We start from the raw sequence: 17,532 nt of genomic DNA on the forward strand, positions 1-17,532 counted from the left end.
GCCTGCCAGACATCAGGAGCTGGATGAGCACGAATTTCCTTCAGCTAAATGTTGACAAGACAGAAGCCATACTCTTTGGCTCTCGCCAACGTCTTAAATCGCACAGTTCTCATCTCCTACACCTTTCAGCGCTTTGGGACGTCCTCCCGACGTGAAAGGCACTCTATAAATGGAATCTTGTTGTTGTTGTTGTACCCGATCTCCCACTAAAACTCTCCGAACCCGTACGAAACCTAAGCATCAGGTTCGACCCCCAATTATCCTTCCTCCCCCACATCCGGTCTCTCACCAGCACCGCTTTCTTCCACCTCCGATCCATCCATGGCCCGTCTCCACCAATATCTCACCCCAAAAGCCGCTGAAACCCTGGTCCTTGGCTGGACTATTCAAATGCCCTCCTTGCTGGTCTCCCCTCAACTACCATTCATAAAATCCAGGTCATCCAGAACTCTGCCGCCCGCATTCTTACCCGAACCAAACTCCGGTCCCTGATTACCCCAGTCCTTGCCAGGCTCCACTGGCTGCCTGTCCCAGAGAGGATCGACTTCAAGATCCTCACTCTTGTCTTCAAATCCCTCCACTCCTCTGAACCCCCCGACCTCTCTGACCTCCTCTCTCCTCACAACAGTGCCTGCTGCCTTCGCTCCACCGGGTCTGGCCTCCTCCTTGTCCCCCAAATCCTCCACTCTACCATCGGCGGCCGTGCTTTCAGCCACTATGCCCGAGGCTCTGAAGCTCTCTTCCTATTTTCAGGTCTCGGCTAAAGACCTTTCTTTCGACCGTGCCTTTGGTCACCTTCTTCCTCCTCCCCCTGCCTTGGCCTCAGGATCCGTTACTGTGAAGCGCTCTGAGATGCCGTCCAGCATGGAGGGCGTTGTATAAATCCAAATTGTTGTTGAGATCATCTGAAATTTGTCTGTAGCATCCAAAATTCTGTATGTAAGTTAGATGTCCAACACATTAGTATTAGTGGGTTAATTATTTTAGGGATGTATTTCATAGTAACCTTGTCTTTCACCAACCTGTGTCTATTACTCTACAGCATAAGGTAAGCAGATGTATCCCCCCAAGAAGAGTGTGCATACTCCATTTCCAGACACAGGAAAATTTCCATGTGCAGTGGGCATACATATACGGAAATCTCGATTTCTGAACAGGCAGATGGAACCTTGGTTTAACATGATTTGAAAAAGAGTTGAAAGGTACTCCCAAAAAAGGAGGTGATGGACTTTTTTAGGTCCAAAATGGAGCAGATTTTCACAGCTGCCACTGACTCTGCCAACCTCGTCCTACCACTTTTTATTTGCACTCTTCTACAATTGATCTCTGAAATGACTTCTCTGAAGTCTGAAAAGGCCTAGCTTTTTGAAGACTTTGTTGTTCCCAAGAATGTTATGTAAATATATGTCTTGAAATCTTGATTCACATCACTAATGTTCAGTATGTAATTTCTACTTCATTATTCCTACAATATAAAGTAATGAAGTTTCCCGAAGGCAAACTGCGTGCACTTAAATAAACAAAATAGAGTTGCAGCCAACATCAGTTTGCAGAATATTTCTGCCATTCCCAGAATGTGTGCAACCAGACTGAGAAGTGTGAGAGCTGGTGCATTTTTTAAAAATAAAATATCCTTTGTCCTGAAATTTTACATTTTAAATGTTTCCTGAGTGATGTATGGGGACGTTCCTGGCAGCTGTTTGGATTTCATTTTAAAATATCATGTCCTAAAGCCATCCTTCATCAGAATATTTTGCAGGTGTGGTGCATTTCCAGTAAATGGTAACTATTCCATGAAACCAAAGCTTTGCTATTTGAAGAGAGATATAAATCTTTTGAGATTTCACAAAAATAAAGTAAATGGAAACTGAAACTTCAACAATGCTCCTCCTATATCTATTGAAATACCGGCATTTTAATGATCTGCAACACAGATACAAGAAGAAAGATAAAATGGTCTGTTAATCAAAAGGAAAATATGAGAGATGATGTATTAGAAATGCACAGTGTGCAGTGAATGCCTGATAATATTTAGAAACAGAATTATTATCTGGATAGAATGGACAAGCAATGGGAAATTTGGCAAACAGTGGCAAGCTTTGCTAGTTAAACCAGTTAAACCAGTAGTACCTCAATGTATATGCATGAGTCCCAAGCCTTGGAATTTGCCAACCTACACTTATAATAATAATCCTTGCATTTGATATAACGCTTTTCAGTCTTCTAGACGTCTCAAAACGCTTCGCAGAATATACTGTAAAGTGAATTGACTATATTTGTGAGTGAAACGCAGCAGCCAATTGCGCACAGCGGTGTCCCACAAACAGTCATGGATTAAGTGACCAAATTATTATTGTTTTTTTTGAGGGATTATTTTCCCCGGAAAAGTGATTCGCTAATCGACTAACAACTGGGTTCCTACTTACTGCTAGATAAACAGAGGCGTGTGGAATAGGGAAATGTGCCAATATTTCGCCCTGCTTAGAATCGAACCCAGGTCTCTCATTTAATAATCCCTCCAAAACAAAACAATAATAAATTGGTCATTTTCAATCCACGACTGTTTGTGGACACTGCTGTGTGCAATTGGCTGCCGCGTTTCACTCACAAATGCACAGTGTGGGGGCTAGAGGAGAAACCATTTGTGGAGGTGAAGTGGAGGCAATGTGAGAGGTACAATCTGAACCATTCAAGGACAGAACTATGAAAGTTGAGGTGAGAGGAGAGACGGTGGATGAGGATAGAGTGGTCAACAGTATTGAAGGTAGTAGAGGGGTCAAGGAGGGTGAGGAGGCAGAGGAGTCCTGGTTGCAGATGGACAGAATGACATTTGTCACTTGACCAGGGTGGCACAGAAACCTGATTGGAGGGGTTCGTGAAGGGAGTGGTGAAAGAAGGAGTGAAGCAACGACTCAATCCAGGACCATGAGAGGAAAGGGAGGTTGGAGATGGGGCGGTAGTTTGAGAGCAGAAATGGGTCCAGGGAGGATTTTTTAAGGATAGGAGTGATGACGGCCATTGTTAAAGGGGGGTAATGGTTCCATTGGACAGGGAGAGGTTTGTGATGTCTGTGAGTAGTGGGGAAAGATGACCAAAAGTGCATTCAAAGAGTTTCGTTTTCAGATGCGTCTTGAATGCATGAAGCAAGCGAGCGAGGCAGAGGGACTCAGGATGGAGTTCCAACGACGACAACAACTTGCACTTATATAGCGCCTTCCATGCAGGGTAGCACCTCAGAGCACTTAACAGTGGCGGAGCCTGACTCCGAGCAGGGGGAGAACAACAACAATAAGATTACATTTGCATAGTGCCTTTCACGTGGGGAGGACATCCAAAGGCACTGGACAGAGTATAGCATTTCAGACCCGAGCTGGGGTCGGGAGAGGAAGGGAGGAGAGGGGAAGGCATGGTAGAAGAGGAGGTTCTTAAGGCGGGACTTGAAGGAGGCTAAGGAGGGGGCAAAGGGGAGTAATTGGGGGAAAGAATTCCAGAAGTTGGGGGCAGAGTGGCTGAAGGCTCTCCCGATATGGTGGGGCGGGTGGGTCAGGGGACGAGGAGCAGGCCAGAGCCGGCTGAGCGGAGGGAAAGGGCAGGTTGGTAGGGGGTTAGGAGGTCGCAGAGGTAGGGTGGGGCGAGGCCATGGAGGGCTTTGTATATGAGGACCAGGATCTTGAACTGGATCCTCTGAAGGAAAGGGAGCCAGTGGAGTGGGGCGAGAATGGGGGAGATGGGGTCACGGAGTTTGGTGCAGGAGAGGACACTCTGGATTATCTGCAGCCTGTGGAGGGAGGAGTTGGGAAGGCCGACAAGCAGGGCGTTTGCATAGTCGAGCCTGGAGGTGATGAAGGCATGAACAAGAGTTTCAGCGGCCTGAGGGGTGAGGTAGTGGCAGAGTCGGGCGATGTTACGGAGGTGAGGGAAGGCAGAGCGGGTCATGGCTTCAATGTGGGGAAGAAAAGACAGTTGAGGGTCAAAGAAGACACCTCGGTTCCTGACTGGCTGGTGAGTTGACGTGTGCAACCATGGAGGTTGATGCTGCCAGAGCCTGAGGTGCTGAGGCGCTGGCGCGCGCCGATCAGGAGGGCCTCAGTCTTGTTCACGTTCAACTGTAGGAAATCTGCCCTCATCCAGGACTTGATGTCCGACACGCAGTCTGTCAGGACAGCAGTGGTCCTGGAGCTGAGGGCGGAGGCAGAAAGATAGAGTTGGGTGTCATCCGCATACATGAGGAAGTTGACCCAAAACCAATAGAACAAGTGCAGAAAGCCTGCGTGCGGATGGTGGGCCGGGTGGGATGGGGCACATGAAGCAGTCCAGTGTTCACCCAGTGAAGGGAGTGGCCAAGTTGGTTTGGCCTTCAATATTTGGAATCTAGATTGACACATTTTTGATAATTAATAAATGTTTTACATTTTATTGAAGGCAAAGCAACATTTACAATATTAACCTAATTGAAAAATGAAAACAAATCGCTCCATTTTCTGTTTGGTATGTTCGAAGTTTCGAAATTGACTTTGTTTAAATGCACTAAGGTTATTTTCCAGATTGCTGTGAAGGCAACATTAGCTTCCGCTCTAAGTTGCTGGAAATATTTTAACCCGTCCAGAAGTATATACACTAGTTTAAGGCTGTTTAATTAGGTTTTATTCAGATTATTATAGGTTAGCAAATGTCTAATTAAATCCAAAAAGTATAAAACACTGCAAAACATACTAAAGTACTGTTGAGTTTATAAGTAAGCAGTTACAAGTACATATAATAATAATAATCCTTGCATTTGATAAGCAGTTTCTTAGCTAAACTTATTCATATTATCACAGTAAGCAAATGATTTATTTCTTAAAAAAGCATTGGCAGGTACATTATATTTTTTACATGTCTAGACCTGATCTACAAGCTGTGGCCACGAGCTGGAGGTTTCTTAATTCAATATTTCTTGATTTAATCAAAAGAAAATGTTTTGTTTTGGCTCACCGTAAAGATTCGTCCCTACTGGTCTAAGCTATAAATTTATTCTTCTTCAGCACTCCTCCCAATACAAGACCACTTATGAGATTTTTTAGGGAGCTTTTCTTTTTTAGAGGACTTTTGGGGAGAAAAAACTTCCTTATCCTTGCCTTTCTCTGACTTTAATTCTTCTGTCAAACTCTCAATACTATTACTCTTATTAAAACCTTTTTTAGGGGACTTTTGTTTTTTAGAGAATATTTTTAAAATTCTACTTTTAAATGTCTTTTTCGTGGCTTTCCTTGATTTTAATTCTTCTGCTTTTTTTCTTTTTGCTGCTTTGGCGTTTGCTTTTTTCTTTGTGGTATCTTGTTTTTCTGCAATTTGCTGATGTTGCATCAGGGAGAGAGTGGGGGAGTGGGAATGATTGGATAGCTCTTCCAAACCGCCTGCATGATGGGCTGAATCATATTCTATGATTCTATGTTCCTCAACTAAATCATTTGCATTTTTCCTAATGTTGACTTGATTTTTCCTTTGCTTCAACTTCTCTTTACTCCGTTTCTTCTGTCTTTCTAGACATTGTGATCCCACAGTTTCTTCCTGTTCCATTCCGCAAGTTTGTTCCACCTTCACCTGTTCTTGTTTTGTCCCTCTTTTTCTTTGAGATATTCCTCTTTTGTCTACTGTCCTTTCTTTATGATCTGTCTCTTCTGATTTTATACCTTGGCTTTCCTCTCCTGTTGCCTTTTTTCCTTTAATATTCTTGTTTCCTACACTGTTTCCTATTCTGGATTCATCTATGTTTGACATATTCTTCTTTGCTATACTTTGTTCTTGTTTGTCTTTTCTGTTTTTCTCACCCACATCTTTTACATTTTGTTTTTCTTCCAATATGTCAGGATTCCCCTCATGATAATCTCTTCCCTCATTGCATTGTATAAAATCCGCTTTTTCTTCAACTCTTCCTGCCTGACCTTGTTCTTCTGGTGCTTTCTGAATCTCTATTATGACTTGTGTTTCAGTAATGTTTTCCTCCTCTTGTTTAGGGAGCTTCACTTTCACCAACATCTTCTCATTCACAGATGAATTGTCTTTCTTCGACAGAGTCTCTTTTGTAGAGAGATTCTGTTTTATATGATGAGAGTTAATACATATACACACTTGTTCATTTTTGTCAAATGCAGCCACTTTTGCTGCCTTATCCTTGATGTCCTCTGAGTTTAATTCTTTCCATCCTTTTGTTTTATTCTTTGTGGTATCTTTTTTACGGGCAGTCTGCTGATGTTCCTCATCTGAATCATTTTCATTTTTCCTGATGTTGATTTGTTCTTTCCTTGCTTCCAGCTGGTTATTTTCGGGACTCCATTTCTCCTGTGTTTTTAGACTTTTTGTTCCCGCAATTTCTTCCTGTTCCATTCCGCAAGTGTGTTCCTTTTCATCTGTTCTTGTTTTGTCCTTCCTTCCTTTTGAGATAGTTGTCTTTCCTCTGCCCTTTCTTTTTGATCTGTCTCTTCTGATTTTACATCTTGGCTTTCCTCTCCTGTTGCCTTTTTTCCTTTAATATTTTTGTTTCCTGCATTGTTTTCCACTCGCTCTTCCATTGGGCTCTGATTGTTTCCCATTCCAGATTCATCCATGTTTGACATATTCTTCTTTGCTATACTTTGTTCTTGTTTGTCTTTTCTGTTTTTCTCACCCACATCTTTTACATTTTGTTTTTCTTCCAATATGTCAGGATTCCCCTCATGATAATCTCTTCCCTCATTGCATTGTATAAAATCCGCTTTTTCCTTAACACTCCCTGCCTGACCTTGTTCTTCTTGTGCTTTCTGAATCTCTATTATGGCTTGTGTTTCAGTAATGTTCGGCAATTCCTCATCCACCATAATATTTTCCTCTCCTTTTGTCTTCGGATTATTTTCCTCTTCATTTATTTCTATCTTATCATCAGTACTTTCAGAGGAAAGTCGCTGCTTTTGTTCAAAGCGTTCTGCAAAAAATAACAACCAGTAATTTAATACAGTATTTTAAATTTGTAACATACAAAGTTAAACAATGTTTTTTCAGGACCTATCTCAAATGTTTTTATTCGGTCAGTCGGGTATCTGAACTACGCAGACAATGTTTGCCATCTTAAGAGTTTTCCAAACCTTACCACTGAGAGTTGCATATATGTATGGTTTGAGACTTCAGTCCTGCAGTCCCAAATTTAGAAAATTAATCAATGAAACACTGTGTTCATTAAAATGTGTTTTTCAGAGAAGAAGCATTCTACTACCAAATTATCTGAGTCAGAAGTAATTCTGTTTACCTTGATTGCTGTTTGGTTCTACATTCCTGTACATCAATAGGTATTCTGTTCCTGAACTATATATAATATAGATATTAAAGATTAGCATTTACATAAGAACATAAGAACATAAGAACATAAGAATTAGGAGCAGGAGTAAGCCATTCGGCCCCTCAAGCCTGCCCCACCATTTGATATGGTCATGGCTGATCTTCTGACCTAACTCTAATTACCTGCCCTATCCCCATATCCCCTAATCCCTCTATTTTTTAAAAATCTATCAGTCTCAGCCTTGAAGATGTTCAAAGACTGAGCATCTGCAGCCTTCTGGGCTGAATTCCATAAATTCACTACCCTCTGAGTGAAGAAATGTTTCCTCAACTCTGTTCTAAAAAGCTGACCCTTAATTTTAAGACTGACCACTGGTTATAGATTCTCCTACCGGGGAAACAGACCCTCAGTGTCTACTTTATCAGCCCTTTAAGAATCTTATATGTTTCAATAAGATCTCCCCTAATTATTCTGTACTCTAGAGAATAAAGCCCTCATTTATTCAGCCTATTCTCATAGGTCAGTCCCCACATCCCAGGAACTAACCGAGTGAATCTACGCTGCATCCCCTCTAGGGCAAGTATGTCCTTTTTTAAATAAGGAGACCCAATGCACACAATACTCTAGGTGCGGTCTCACCAAGGCCCTATACAGTTGCAGCAAGACTTCCCTACTCTTGTACTCTAAACCTTTTGCAATGAACGCTAACATGCCATTCGCCTTCTTAGTTGCTGCTGCACCTGCAAATTAACCATTTGAGACTGGTGTACAAGGACACCCAAATCCCTCTGAACACTAACACTATCTAATCTCTTCTCCTCTAGAAAATAATCTGTTTTTCTATTTTTTCTACCTAGGTGTATAACTTCACACTTCCCCACATTAAATTCCATCTGCCACCCACTCCCCGAGCCTATCTATATCCCTTCATATTATGTATTCTTATAATATCTTTAGAGGTAATTTAACAGGGTTTCATTGACAAACCAAGAGTAGTCAATGTATAAAGGTTACAAATACTGTAGTTATTTGAACATTACCATTTATGAAATGTTGTTGATTTTCTATTCCTGCTGCATTGAGATTTTTCATGAGACTCATCTTCACTTATCTAGAAAAATAATAATTGTAGTTGAAATTGGTTTCCGGCAAGATAAAAGATGTAAACGTGATTGAGTTACAAAAATACAATTGATTACTGATATACTACAAATGCACTGTCTAATGGAAAAGATTGAATAGTCACAGAATTGAATTTTATTTGTGGAATTTCATTTATCTAATAAAATAATTGATTTTCTCCTTTACAAAGTTTGTAGAAAATTGGATGAAAAGCTATTAATCAAGTTAAAATTACTAATTGCACTCAAAATTACTTAATTGCAAAATTTCTTAAATGCATTTGTTTTAATAAAAATATTTTAATGCTGATGATTTTAACACTTTTCTCAATTAATAATATTTACCTTGCTAACCGATGAATCATTGAATAGGTACCACTTATTAGTGTGCGATTTGATTTGAGCAACATAATGACCACTGCCATATCCTCCAATATGGTCACAGATGGCAAACAGCTCATAGTTCATGCATTTCTATAGGAAATCAAAACATAGGCTAAGAAATTGGATAGTATGTAATATTAGACTTAAAGATCCTGTCTTCAGGCTCTGGAACTCCATCCCTCAGTGCCTTCGCCTTGTTTCCTCCATTTCCTCCTTCAAGGCCGGTCTCAAGACCTTTCTCTTCAATTGTGCTCCCCTCTCGACTCTTTACCCCCTCCTCGCTCCCTCCCTTCCCTCCCCTCACCCTGACCATTTCTCCCCTGCTCGGGTCCCGACCCAACTGTCCAGCGCCTTGCGACGTCCTCCCGACGTGAAAGGCGCTCTATTAATGCAATCTTGTTGTTGTTGTTGTTCAGTCAGTTAAATAAATATTCCACGATAAGGTTCTACAATTCACAAGATCATAAGATAAACAAACAAAGATAAAGATAAGCAAGGAACAAAGTCTATCTGATCTCTCCCTTCTAAAAACCCATCCTGTAATCCTCTCATCACAATCTCAAACTTTTTTTTTAATGAGTCCAGACCTCAACCACCCTTCCTGAAATCATGTTCTACTCATTACTTACCCACTTTGATAAAGAAGTATTTCCTTGTATCTGTCTTGAAATTGCCCTTTCCAACTCTAAACCTATGTACTCCTGCTCTGCTGCCTCAGTGAATCGCGGCAGCCAGAACTGTCGATGAACTTTCCTTACTGACCATCAGCTCATGTGTCTACTCTATCAAGCTCTTGTTGTAAGACTACTTATGATGGATGCTACTTATCACTTCATAATACGTCTATTCTGCCTAGAGCATTTTGCTAGGGGAAAAACAGTTTAGTTCAGTGTCAGATTTTTATCTAACTAATTCCTCCAAAAACTGATGTCATGTGTTTGAAAAAAGTGAAAAGCTCCAAATACTGCAAGTCCGCAGAATCACTATTTTTAAAGAGAAAAATAGGTCAAATGTTTAGGGTCTGACTCTCCTCACAACGCTTCTGTGACTTTCTGCTGTGAGTCTATCCCGGCAAAGATGATTTCAATCAATGCAGAAAACTATGGAGATGTGGTAGCATCAATGAAACAATGCACTTTTCCAGTAAATGCCAACGCTGATCCTGTTGTCAGACCTCTCCGGCAATGTATGATCAGCACACATATATTAATGATGATAGTGACTGTTCTCATGTGTTATATGCACTGCAGCAACTCTTCATTTGTGTAATCTCCAAATCTGCCACTAACAGAAGGTCTTTCAGGTTCTCTCAACCCCACCTCCAACTTCTTCTACCAATCCCGCCAGATACAACATTCACCATCTATCTTTAGCGTCAGATGGGTCACATACTGTTATCTCTGAATGCACGGTATCTGAGGTGGGTCTTGCTGCTTGTGTGAGCGGCGGTGCCTCTGCCTGTGGTAATGGTCTTGGCAGAGGCTCACCATGCTGGTCACTGTCTGCAAACACAACCACAAACACAAGTTGCCAACAGGGTATGAATGTTGCCAGAAACATTAGCAACATTCATGCCCACTGCAGGGAGGCTGGGCCCATTCTAAAATGAATCCAATCACATTCTGTGAATCTCATTTGATCGCTGTCTTAGGTACGAGATTCTGGGGAAAAAATATCAGTTAACAGTTAATACATACCATTGCCACTACTGCTACCATTAAATTCAGTGCCTGTTTCACCATTCACTTCGCGAGTTTCATCTTGGCTTTCTTCACTCTGACAAGTTTTGAGCTTTTTTGATGGATGTTCCTCTGGATTGTCAATTAACCTACGTTTTGCTGAAGGAGTCCTTTCTGCTTCAGTGGTGACCTAAAAATAAATTCAACTCTGTAAATTATTTCTATAAATTACGGTCGCATTTTAATCTACTTCACTTAATCAGTGACATTTAGTGTTGTAATGCAATTTTTCCCAACATCATCAAACAAACATGTTGTATAGTTTTACAACTTGGAGGGTAAAGTACAACAATTTACATTGATATAGAACCTATCAACAACAACAGCTTGCATTTATACAGCATCCTTCACTCTGGGTAGTGTCTTGTGGTGTTTAACAGTGGTGGAGCCTGATCTAGCCACGGAGAGAGGGGAGACACAGTTGATAAGCAAGATTTCAGGCGTGATCTGAAGATGGGCAAATTGAGGATAGGCCAAAGGGAGTGAGTTCCAGGGCACCGGAGTTGAAGGCACGGTCTCTGATAGTATGGCAGACGGAATGAGGGATGTACAGGGAGATGGAGCCAGATGAGTGAATGGGTTGACCAGAAGATGTAAGTAGATCGGAGAGGTAGAGAGGTACCAGGGCATGAAGTCATTTGTCCATGAGTGTGAGAATCTCAAAATGGATCCATTCTGCAATAGTAATCTCAGGAAGAACATCTCAAAGCACAAAGAGAATTCCAGAGAGCGGGAGCACAGTGGCTGCAGGTTCATTTGATGATGGTGCTGAAGCATTAACTAATGCAGAGCACAGGAAGTAACTAGGAAAGTAGGATCACATGGAGGCACAATTGAAATTTTGCACTATCATTAAAAGCGTTTGAAACTGAAGATAAAATCTAGCAAACGTACCTGTGATGCCCGGGGCATCAAACACCATTGTACATTCTTAGTTTCCTCATTCTGTATGCAAGAAATGTAAAGTTGGTATTTTCTTATAAATATAACCTCTCCTTCATTCATCCACGTCATTATAAAAGATTTGTGACAACAAACTTAATTATTTTAAATGCAGTATTTTTACTCATTAGATCATATTAATGACTCTAAAATAGAGCTGGACTGCCTACTGCCTAATTCTGAACCACAATAAAAGAATGCTTTGGATATGTTTGTGGTTAATGTCACTTGCAATTGCCTAAATAGGAAATAGGCAGTAGTGTGCTATCATGCAAGGTAATGTACAGAAGAGGATTGTAGACTACGAATTAGATTGGTTAGACAGAAGAGGATTGTAGACTACGAATTAGATTGGTGATCACTATGGTCTGTGTGGTTTATTTGACTTTATGGTGCAAAACAATAAAGGTGTCAGGAGTGCGTGTGGCAGGGCAAGTATATGGGAAGAAATTGTAAATTTCTAAAAGAACTGTAATTTATGGAAGTCCATTAAGAGATAAGATGATGAAAACAAATCATTTCAACAATTTAGAAATAAAACTAAACATGTGTACCTTCATTTCTTCAAATTTTAAAGTCAGTGGGATCTTTATCTGATCGTCAAGCTTTACATAACCCATACGGCCATAGTCAAAGTCAAATCTTTTCAGTTGCAGAATCAGTATCTGTGGCAAGCATTCAAAGTAATACATCTGTAAAGAAAACAATTGCTTTGTCAGTATATCTGTGCTCTTCATATTGTTTTTCTGACATTTCTAAAATAGAACTTGCTGTTACATTTACAATTTGTGATCTAATTACAATTGTGCTTCTTGCATGTACCACAACAACTTGCACTTATATTGTGCCCTTCACGTGGTTAGCATCTCGGAGCACTTTGACACAACAGTGAGCAACACCTAAACCAGTGTTGTGTGTGGAATTTCACGCTGTCCTAACTGAATGTATAGAAAAATGCACAATAAATGCTTTCCATTAAAGTAATTGAAAGTGAGCTCACTGTCTTTGTCTTGGTCTTTCCGTCACATTTTTCACAGTAGCACATATTGTCATCATCCAAGATTTCAGATTTCAAAAAATCTTGAAAAGATTCCATCTGGAAATCAACAGCAGAGAATGTGGAAAACATTTTAAGATTTATGATGTTCATTAATGAAGACATCTTTAAAACAAATGGATAATGGTCATTCCATTTAAGCAAATAATATTTTTACTGACTCCTATTATGATTGTTTTATTCCAAGTTTCTTCCCAACTGCCATTTTAACAGCATTGTGGTACCATAATTCTATCACCATTTTCATTTTACTGAAATAAACAAAATGAAATGATCTTTTTCATTGGGTTAAGAGATCATTTCCAGAGTTCATATTCAATACAAATAAAGTAAAGGATAGCTAGGGTTGTAAAAACTAGAGAAGTAAAGGAGAAGAGAATTGAAGGTGTGCACCTTAACTGTAAGGGCTTTGGCTGGAAGAGAGCAGTGAATTGAATAACTTATTGCATACTACACAACTGGGTAAAAATCTAGACAGTCTACACCAAAAGCCAGAAGATTACAATATAGTGTGGATCCCTAAACCTACCTACACTATAAATTCACTTGTGCTATAATTAGGCATGTTATAACTGGGTTGCACTGAATTATAAGCTTTAAAAACCCAAACATACATATTTTTAGGCACAGGGGACAGTAATTTACTATTTGGAAATATACACTGTGGACCTGGTTGGAATCACATTCAAAAGCCTTTATAAGGACTAAAAAGCTTTATTGGCTTGCTACTTACCACATCCTTGAAAATGATAGAATCAAAAGAGCGAATAGGCAAAGGAATATCTAAAAGAATACTTTTTTCTTTGTATTCACTTTCGCATTCCAAGCATGTCAGTGAATTTATCATTTCACTCTGGTAGATCTGTAGAAAAATATTAATCATACTTGTGACTAAGTGCTTTCCACATCAATATACCTGGCAAAGATGAATATAAAAGCATGTGGATCCTCAATATCACTGGTACATTCGTATTTATTTAATAGGGCTCATCTGAAACTATATTTACCTGCAATATTTTTTGGGATTCCTCACTTTCTTCAGCAACTTTGTTCATTAAGATTCGGAAGTATTCTTCTATATCTTGTTGATCATCTTAAAATTAAACAATTGTCTATTTTTATTATGAACAGTCAAATATTATGGTAGATAAAGGAACATTTGTGTGATGAGTTATTTATTGCAGTCACAGTAACAATGGAGTATTGGTGTAAACGTACAACACCAAAAATGTGTACATTGCTCTTGCTGGAAACACTGTAAAACTCATATAAGTCTTATCTTTATAATTGCCTAAGTCATACATAATAATAGTATTCCTTGCATTTGATATAGAGCCTTATTATGTCTTCGAGACATTTCAAAGCGCTTCACAGGATATATTGTAAAGTGAATTGACTGTATATTTTGTGAGCGAAATGTGGATTGGTTGACCACTTTATTCACTCGAGTCTCATTCAGTTTCCTACCAAACCACTTGGAGTTCTTTGCACTAGTCGTATTTATTACCTCCTAATTCAAAACCCCGTTCCATACCTGCACTTACCAGCTGCATTGAATCACGGGAAATGACATCTTAACCCATTGATGCTGTGCACTTACCGGCTGCACTGAATTACACATGGTAGATTATTGATGAAATCGATTTTATACTATTTTTATAGTTTGCCTGCAACTCAGATTGTGCACGAGTCATATTACATGTTATGGTCGCGACTGATATGACTTATGTGAGTTTTACTGAATATCATTTGAAGCGTAATTTCCACAATAAACTTAAACATTTCTTGACATGTCCTGCATCTTGTTTCTTACTAGTTTGTTCGTGTGTCAATAAAGTTCTGATAATCCCATCTGTGTTCACAGGTATTATTTTGCGATCCAGTTCTTCAAAAAGCTTTTTAAGTTGGTAGCAAATGCTCTTGTCTTTATCCTTTGCCACAGGAAAGCTACAAAAAAAGAACAATATATTCAGCAATATCAGTCATTTGTTCTAAAATGTGGTGAATGATATCACATCTACTGGAAACCCAATTTTCAACCATAGGCATTTTAGCCCTTTTGGTGGCTAATCATAATTGGCAGATAATTAATTTTTGATGCATTGCTCTCACTCTCTCTCTCTCTCACCCAAATACCAAAACAATAACACAATATCACTTCCCAAATAGCTTTCATGCATTTTTTTTAAACATCGGAGAGAGAACGAATGTTGATGAACTAATGTGAGCTTCCCAGCCCTTCCTTTCACACCAATTCCTTGAACCAACACTACAGAGTGTAGTTATTTGGTGTGGCAGGAGGAGAGTTGAAATAATTGTGGAAGGTGGAGAGCGGGGAAGGGGGGGAAGGAAAGTGACCAAAGGCACGGTCGACGAGGAGGATCTTGAGACGGGTCCTAAGGAGCAAAGGGAGGGGTCAAGTTAGAGGGATTGCGGGATGGAGTTCGAGGGTTGGGCAGAATGGCTGAAGCCCTGAACGCCAATGGTGATACACACAAGTCATACATATTTATCAGGTGTTCTAATTGCACAAACCAATTTATATTTTGCCGAACTTCAGGAGTCATGTAGAGAGTTTGCAGTATTGTGTTCAAGTAGCATGTGGCTCCTCGGTTAACTAGTCCAACAAATTCTAAACAAAAATCAAAAGGTTTTAAAACTTAATACATTGATCTATTTAAACCTTTGAACTAACTGAAGGTGCACAGAAATTCTAGTTTCTATGGCCTGCTCACTTTATTTTATTTTCAAAACATATATTACTGAGATAAATATTAATATTACAAGAGTAAAGTCTGTTAATTATAATATAATTATAATTACAGTATTTCATAATCAGTAGAAAACATAATAATACTTGCATTTGATATAGCGCCTTATCGTGTATTTGAGACGTCTCAAAGTGCTTCACAGAATATACCGTAATGTAAATTGACTGTATATTTTGTGGGCGAAACGTAACAGCCAATTACGCACAGCAGTGTCCCACAAACAGTCGTGGATTCAGTGACCAAATTATTATTATTATTTTAAATTGAAGGGATTATGACAGCTTGGCTCTTACCTTCCTTGATTCCATGACATTGTTTCGATTTTTGTTTTGCCATTTTTTAAATTCCTTTTGTCTTTTAATTCTCTTCTGAATCTAAAAACAAAAGATGCCTTGTTTATCAGGGAATTGCTTATTTTCTATCATTTATCAATTTACCATCCATGATTTTTTACTTTCTCTTTAGAAACTGAACTGAGTCCTGTAGTTGCAGATCACTTGAACAATTCTTGAATTTGGATCCTTCTTCAGATTCTAAGAGCACAACAGCCGCAAACTTAATCTTTGCACCAGATAATTTATTCTCTAGTTTGCTTTTCACTTCCTCATGGTGTTTAAAATAAGCAAATGAACAGTTTCAGTTTCAGTTTTAAACGATCATGAAAAATAGCTGTAGGATGAATTATTAACTGAAGTAACTTGAAAGTGTCAGTTGTATATTTGGGATAAACTAAATGGTTTAGGTGGGGAAGTGCTTGTAATCACTTGGAAGACCACAATTTCCAAAAACAGTACCTCAATATCTTCTCATATCTTGTCTATTTTATTTCTAAGTATTTTATTTCTGCTTAACCCACCATTGAGGTATGATGACACAATTGGTCTGCAATTCTGTGTCTTAACCGTCCTGCCCTTTGGAAGGGTGAAACATGTACCGCTTTCCAGTCCAATATTTTGTTTCTGCTGAACAAATATTTTGTTTTTCTTCTGTTTCTACGGAGGAAAGTGAAAGTTGAATTGAAGGAGAACCAGCAGATAATATGGATCAGCATTTACAGGAGCTAAATAATAATACAAATTGTTGTATTGATCTAGAGTCTAAAATGTCCAAACATCTAACATAACATAACATGTAGGAGCAGGAGTAGGCCATTCAGCCCTTCGAGCCTGCCCCGCCATTCAATCATGGCTGATCTTCTAATCTAACTCCAGCTAATAACCTAACCCTGCCTTATCCCCATATCCCTTAATCCCCTTTGCAATAAGAAATATATTGATCTCAGTCTTGAATATGTTCAAGGACTGAGCGTCAACAGCCCTTTGGGATAGCGAGTTCCATACATTCACCACTCTTTGAGTGAAGAAGTTCTTCCTCAACTCAGTGCGAAAGGGCTGCCTCTGATTTTAAGGTTGTGACCCCTGGTTTTAGTTTCTCCAACCGGGGGAAACAATCTCCCACTATCTACTCTATCATGCCCTTTGATGATCTTGTAGGTTTCTATAAGATCCCCTCTAATTCTTCTATTTTCTAGAGAATATAGGCCCAAATTGGTCAGCCTATCCTCATAACTCATCCCCTTCATCCCTGGTACTAACCTAGTACTACGCTGCACCCCCTCCAAGGGAAGTACATCCTTTCTTAAGTAAGGAGACCAAAACTGCACACAGTATTCCAGGTGTGGTCTCACCAGGACCCCATACAGTTGCAGCAAGACTTCCCTACTCTTATACTCTAATACTCAAAGCACTTCACAGGTAATTACTAAATATTACAAGGAAAACAATATGAAACGAGTCAGTAGGACTTAAAGTTAAAACCAAAGTTACCAGGCATGATTAGTATACACTCCTAGTATACATTGAAGGAGTTTGGGGAGGAAATGATAAATACATTGGCTACAATCTTCCAGAACTTTTTGCCATCCTTGGAAACAGGAGAATGGCATCTTGTTCACAATGCAAGAAAAAAAATCCAGAAAATGGTGGCCTAATTAATACTATCTTGGTTTTAGAAGCCAAAATCCAGGGAAGTCAAATCAATTTTATTCATTCTTATATTATTTGTTTTGAAAATGTCTAAAAAATAAGTGTCCTTTTATTTTTTACAATGAAGACTAGATATTGTCCTTAGCGTAGTGATTAGCGAGCTCGCCTTGTGATCTGGGTTTGATTCCCGGGAGGGTGGAAACCTGAGGTAAGTTTCCTTACGCCTCATGCTTCTGTTTACC

At 39.4% G+C, this 17,532-nt stretch overlaps 1 protein-coding gene across 1 annotated transcript; it reads right to left on the bottom strand.

The window, feature by feature from the left end:
* Window positions 1-4,395: 4,395 nt before the first annotated feature.
* On the bottom strand, window positions 4,396-15,871 carry LOC103175118 (ubiquitin carboxyl-terminal hydrolase puf-like). The gene is made up of 15 exons (XM_007887885.2): window positions 15,599-15,871; window positions 15,070-15,166; window positions 14,348-14,481; window positions 13,542-13,627; window positions 13,268-13,396; window positions 12,478-12,573; window positions 12,032-12,169; window positions 11,430-11,480; window positions 10,494-10,665; window positions 10,189-10,298; window positions 8,758-8,886; window positions 8,332-8,402; window positions 7,262-7,317; window positions 6,813-6,940; window positions 4,396-5,976 (listed from the first exon to the last, which is right to left on the bottom strand). Exons 1-15 carry the CDS (start codon window positions 15,639-15,641, stop codon window positions 5,011-5,013), a joined length of 2,406 nt encoding a protein of 801 aa, XP_007886076.2. The 5' UTR covers window positions 15,642-15,871; the 3' UTR covers window positions 4,396-5,010.
* Window positions 15,872-17,532: the final 1,661 nt, after the last annotated feature.

This window comes from Callorhinchus milii, unplaced genomic scaffold, assembly GCF_018977255.1.
Source record: "Callorhinchus milii isolate IMCB2004 unplaced genomic scaffold, IMCB_Cmil_1.0 Scaffold11, whole genome shotgun sequence".
In the NCBI taxonomy this organism is placed as follows: domain Eukaryota; kingdom Metazoa; phylum Chordata; class Chondrichthyes; order Chimaeriformes; family Callorhinchidae; genus Callorhinchus; species Callorhinchus milii.